Source organism: Crocuta crocuta, unplaced genomic scaffold, assembly GCF_008692635.1.
Source record: "Crocuta crocuta isolate KB4526 unplaced genomic scaffold, BGI_CrCroc_1.0 scaffold443, whole genome shotgun sequence".
NCBI classification, from domain to species: Eukaryota; Metazoa; Chordata; class Mammalia; order Carnivora; family Hyaenidae; genus Crocuta; species Crocuta crocuta.
This window is the reverse complement of record NW_027529446.1, coordinates 1,404,193-1,409,728: the sequence shown is the minus strand read 5'-3', so window position 1 is coordinate 1,409,728 and position 5,536 is coordinate 1,404,193. Positions and strand designations below refer to the sequence as shown.

General features: G+C 65.3%; 2 protein-coding genes across 2 annotated transcripts in view; one reads left to right on the top strand and one right to left on the bottom strand.

Annotated features, from left to right (window-relative positions):
* The window catches only part of PLEKHJ1 (pleckstrin homology domain containing J1), a 1,957-nt gene extending 1,742 nt beyond the window's left edge, over positions 1-215 (top strand). The window contains exons 3-4 of the mRNA XM_077760613.1: positions 1-32; positions 65-215. The exon at positions 1-32 is cut by the window's left edge and continues 123 nt beyond it. Coding sequence (XP_077616739.1) covers positions 1-32; positions 65-130 — 98 coding nt within the window. The 3' untranslated portion in view covers positions 131-215. The remainder of the gene's footprint in view (positions 33-64) is intronic.
* Positions 216-2,809: 2,594 nt separating this feature from the next.
* The window catches only part of DOT1L (DOT1 like histone lysine methyltransferase), a 60,954-nt gene continuing 58,227 nt past the window's right edge, over positions 2,810-5,536 (bottom strand). The window contains exon 32 of the mRNA XM_077760612.1: positions 2,810-3,752. The gene's annotated coding sequence lies outside the window, so the exon portion shown is untranslated. The remainder of the gene's footprint in view (positions 3,753-5,536) is intronic.

Genomic DNA, 5,536 nt, shown 5'->3' with positions numbered 1-5,536 from the left:
GGGGGGCGGGGTGGAGGGGTGGGGCTTCTGGGGTGGGGCTCACACCCCCTGTTCACCCACACAGGACCCTCTGGAGCAGTTCGGCATCTCCGAGGAGGCCAGGTTCCAGCTGGGTGGCGTGAAGGCCTGAGAGCTGGGGCTGGAACGCGCACCCCCCCTCGTCCCCAGGCCCGGGGTTCCGGGCACAAGCCTGGGCTTGCTGCAGCAGGCTTCAGNCCCCCTTCCTGGTGCCTCAGGCCTGCCCCCTCTCCCCCTCCGGACCGGTCTGGCACCCATTGGTGCCACATGCTGCTACCGGGGGAGAGGTGTCCCCTTCCAGAAGCCGGGGCCTGGCGGCGCCTGGCGCTGCCGCAGCCCTCCTGCCCTGTGCGGGCTGAATGTACGGAGCTAGAAGATGCTGTGAAGGGCGTGGGGGCCGTGCCTCCTGGAGCCACTGTGNTGCCGATGGGGCAGGCCCTGGCTGGGCGCCTGCCGGCGCGGGGCTGGAAGCGCTCGGGCCGGCGTGCTTGTTCTGTTCAAATAAAGGTACCTCTTTTCTGCGTGGGATGGCAGCCCCGGTGCTTGGAACCTGCCCCCGGAGGAACAGCAGTGCTCTCCAGGCGGGAGCAAGGGTGGCCGGCCGGCCGGAGCACGAGAGACCTAGAACCAGACCAGGGAGAGGTGGGGAAGCTGAGACTTTGGCCCGTGGGGCCTCTGGTGCTCACAGGCCCCGAGGGAGAACGGAGGTGTGGTGTGAGGAGCCCGAAGATGGTCCTGACTGGATCCCACTTCCGGCGCCCAGGCAGAACCTCAGAACATGTTTCGCCAGTGTTAGTCCTGATTTAGTTGGTTTTACTTAAAAAGGAAGTGTGCTGGGTGGGCCCAACCTAATCGGGTGTAAGCACCAGCATGGTGGGCTCTCCCTGAGGTGGGTGGCCACGGTGTCGTGGCCATGTGGCTGCCTTGAGGAGGCTTCTTCCGGGAGTCCCTGTCCTCGCGCCTCCCCCTCACCCTGTCCTAAGCAGAAAGAAGCGCTTCCACCAAACCAGGTTCAAATGGAAAGTATTTTATTACAGCGCCGAGAGGTGGAGATGCAGAGCGCGGTGGGGTCCTCGGGACAGGAGGGTCAGGCCAGCCCCGCCCCCGACCGGAACACAGTCTGCCAGAGACACAAAACAAAGCCCTGTCTGGAGTCACAAATTAAGGTGGACACACAGGAAACGAGCCGGTGTGGCTGGGCCATGGGGTGGACAGGGATGGGAGACGAGCGTGGCCTGCTGTGGGGCGAGCGGTGTGGATTGAGAGGGGCGCGTGAGCCTCACACACGTCACAGTCCATAGCTGCGAGAAGCGGCGACCGCCCAGAGGGCCGTCTCCCTTGCTGGGTTTTCCTGAGCAGAGCCACCCCGTGGGCCCACCGGGCATCCCTGAACTTGCCCGCCGTCAGCAGCAGCACCGGGGCCCCGCACGCCACTGCCACGCCGCTACCCCTCCCGCGGCCGGGGGCTCAGGAAGGACAGTCCCTAAGCCCCACCCGCCAGGGACGGCAGGCATCGCCCCGGACCGCCTGGGGGGCGATGCCTGCGGTGCGCGCTGTTTCTATCGGGAGGGGGGTATGGCACGTCACTCGGGACCCCCCACCGAAGCGATGCAGTGTTTGTGTATGGGGTTGCCCTGTTCTAGACCGGGGACCCCTGCTGTGGCCTCTCCGCTGCCCAGCCTGTAGCTTTTGGGGAGCCTTGGGCTCCTGACATGGGGTGGGAGGGCGCCCTCTTGGAGAGGCCGAGCAGACCCTGCCCCGTCCAGAAGGCCAGGGCTCGGGGTTCACAGGGGCGAGACACAGCACCTTCATGCGCCTGGAGCACCGGCTCAGAGGGAGAGCCGGGGCGGCCAGTTACAGGACGACGGGCCAATTTCAAGAACCCATCACAAGCACCATCTTCTGCCTCAACTATCCTGGGCCAGGGANCCGGGGCAGGCAGGAAAGCAGGGCTCTTGCGGGTTCCTCTTGTGGAAACCAGGGTCTAGGCAACCTCCAAAACGGAGCCAGCAGCCAGACCTGCCCCGCACAGACCGGTCTGCCTTCCTGAGGTGGCGGGAGGCAGAAAACTGTCCTAAAGCCCTGCCCGCCGGAAAGGCTGGCTCCAGACCTGCCCCTGGGGGTCAGGAGGTGGCGGGGCTGGCCTTGGCCCACTGCACGGACCCTCCCCGGCAAGGCAGGAGCTCCAGGCCTTTACTGGAGCAACAAGTTAGACCGCAGCCCACCTTTGGAAAGAGGCAAGCTGCCTGTGTTCCTTGGCGGGTGCAAGCACCTGAGGATGGGGCTCTGACCCCTCACCCATCTCGAGGTCCTGGTGCCCTCCCGGGGCCTTGGCTGACTCTGGCCCTTTCAGGGGATGGAGGGCTTCGAGGGCGGGGGGACCCTTCTAAACACCGTGTACCAGCACAACACTGGTCAGCTGGCGGACCGGAGACCGGTCACAGACTGCCATGCTGGGCCCTGCTGGCAACCTCTGGCAACCTCTGGCACAACTCTCCTGGCTTTGCCCTGGTCGCCTGCCCCCCAGTGCATTCATTCCCAAGCACCATCAAGGCTGCCCCAGGGCGGGGGCCGGCAGAGGCCGGGAGCAGCAGTGTGGACTGGCCAGAGAGACTGGGACAGGACACGGGGCCTGTCCACTCCGCCCCAGGCACCGCGGGGACGCAGAGTCTGGGGCTGAGGGCCGGCCCTGGGCCCTTGCCATTGTGTGCACTTGAATAAATAGGTTTTCCCCTCACTTTTCTCTCTTTTTTAGTTTACTGTGCATTATACAATCTAAAAATAAATGAAGTCAAGTCTATGAAATTTATAAATTTTCATCACATCTCTATAAAATACTGTCACTCATCAGCGTGACTCTCTTCTGTACACACACACCAGGCACCCGTGACTAACCTGCCCCACGTCACCGGCCAACATGCCGTGAGCTTACTATGTGCTTTGGTGGACGGTGGCGTGAGCCCGACCTGAGCAGAGACGCACAGACGAGAACGCCCCTGCCGCGCCAGCCGCCACACCGTCGGGGAGTCGGGTACCAGACCTTCCTCGCGAGCACCACTCAGAACGGGCTCCGTGCAGGATTGGGGGGGCCTGGCCCTCCCGCGCCCCCCGGCTGTTCCTATGCCAAAGGCGCTGATCCCAGGACCGAGGGGCCACCAGTCTGGGGGAGCCATTCACAGTGATGGGGAGGGGGCCTCTTCTGAGGAATGTCACAACAGAGCGAGCCACCCCCCGCCTGGAAACAGCCATGCCTTTGGTATAGGAAGAGCGGCGGGGGACAAGCAGGGCAGGCGCCTCAAGGCCTGGGTTTGGCGTTGGTCAACCTCCAGTCAGCACCAAGAGAGCGAGGCGGCGGCGAGGCCTGCGTCGAGATAGCACCGGGACCGGCGGTCAGCGTGTCCGCGGGCGGGCCAGTCCTTCGGGTGGGCGTCTTTACATAGATCCTCTCATGTACAGTATCTACACTTCTCATAGAGCGCCTTTACGACTCCGGTGGAGTAAAATAAGTCAGAATGTTTATACTTTTTAAAAAACGATAAATACTTTATCTAAAACTATCGACAGTACGAGCTGGAGCCAGGCCCCGGCACCTCCCGCAGGCGTGCGCAGCGCTGGTTCACAGTAGAGCCTCGTCGCCGGTCCTCGGTCCGTCCCGCCGTCCCGCGGCCGCTGCCGCACTGCTGGCCCAGCCCGTGCGTGCATAGGTCTCACGGTTGAGGTAGAATCCTAGTTACCTGCGGAGACCAGCGCGGGAGGAAAGGCAGCATTAGCATTCCCCTCGGCAGGACGTTCCCCCAGGCCGGGGAGCCACATCTCCTACAGACAAACGGCGGCGGATGGGATGGTCGGACGGTCGGACAGACAGGACCTGGTCGCTGCAGGCCCTGCCTCTACTGGCAGGGACCCCCGGCCCACGCCCCCGGCCCTCCTCCCCAGGAGCCTGGGGGCTGAGGCCCTCCCAGGCCGCCACCTGCCAGGCACAGCCCGCCGTCCTGCCCCGGGGAGCACCGCGGGCGACGGCTGCGGGGCGGAAGGTCAGGAGGCAGCGGTGGGCAGTGGGCCAGGCCCGAGACTGGTGCCCAGATGCTTCCGCGCGCACACCCCTGACCTCTTCAGAGCCGGTCTCGGCCACACAGAACGCCTGCTCTGACAGCATGAGCCCATCACACTCGAAAGCTGCTCTGCCTTCTGGACTTTTCCAACAGGCTAAAGCACAGCCTGTCCCTGGACCTCAGGCCATCCACCAACCTGCACCCTGACTGGGAGGCCGTCAGACTCCAGCGGCCCCCCTGCCCCCAATCTGTTTCCACGTAAAGCTGCGGCCGACAGTGGAGGACAGCCTGGCCCGAGCACCCTGTTAGCGCCCAGCTTCCTTCCCTCAAGTCCTTGCCCCGGAAGGCCCCTCGCCCCCAGTGACGCCAAGCAGCACCGGCTGTGGCCGGGCCAGCTGCATCAGGGCCTGGCTTCCTAACGCAGACACACAGCCAGCGCAGCAGCAGATGGAAACCCTCCCTGAACAGGCCTCATGGCGATCTTCCTCACCAGCTTCCAAACACGGGCCCTTCCTACACTGCCCTCCACCGAGGGCCCCAAGGCGGGGGCCGTGCTCCTCTGAGCAGGGCTGTGGCCACCACGACCCACGCAGCCCCCGGCCCACTGGCCTGCAGGCAGGGGCTCCCGCTCAGGAGCCCGAGACTCAAGCACCAGGTGTGTGGACAGCCCCCTTACACGGTGCCGTCGCCCACGCCGTGCAGCGTGTGCCCGAGAGCCGGCAGGCGGCGAGGCCGGGCTCCGACTGCCCCTGTGGCCCTGGTCCCTGGCTGCCGCAGCCACAAAGCCTGAGGGCGACAGCAGGCTCGAGCCAGGCTGGGCACGATGGGTTGCCGGCCCCGCCCATCTCCTTCCTGGGCACCTCTGCTGGGCAGGGGCCCATGAGGCATGCCGCACAGAGCTGAGCTCGGAGGCGGCTGTTCAGCCGTCCTGGAGGCCGGTACACACGGCCAGCCCCAGTTACCCTGGCTTTCCCTTGCACCTCTCAGAACCGACCGTCTCCACCCGAGGCAGAACAGCCTGGGTCCCCTCGGCCCCTCCTCGGAGCCCTAGCGGGCCCGTCCACTCTCTGTGGAAGGAAGGACAAACAGTTCAGGGTCTCATACGGGCCCCCTGGTTGGGCTCTAGCCTTACCTTACAGAATACGAACCGCTAGCTAAGCAAGGTCTTTATCGTGGCTTAACCCCCGCGAGGCGCGCGGCACACGGAGGCGGCATGCCAAGGGAAACCCACACGGCGGACGGGCCCGTGGAGCTGGCCTGCGGGATCACGGGCGCGGCCTGGGCCAGGGCCAGCCCGGGCAGGGGCTGGTGGTGCACCGTGAAGGAGGGGCGGGGGGCCTTGTGCGGGAGGGAGGCGAGCTTGACGGACAGAGAGGCGTTAGCAGGCTGCAGAGAGGCGGCAGAGGAGGCGGGTAAGAAAGCCTGGGGAGCCGGGAGGGACGCGAGGCTCTGCAGAAGCGCGGGCT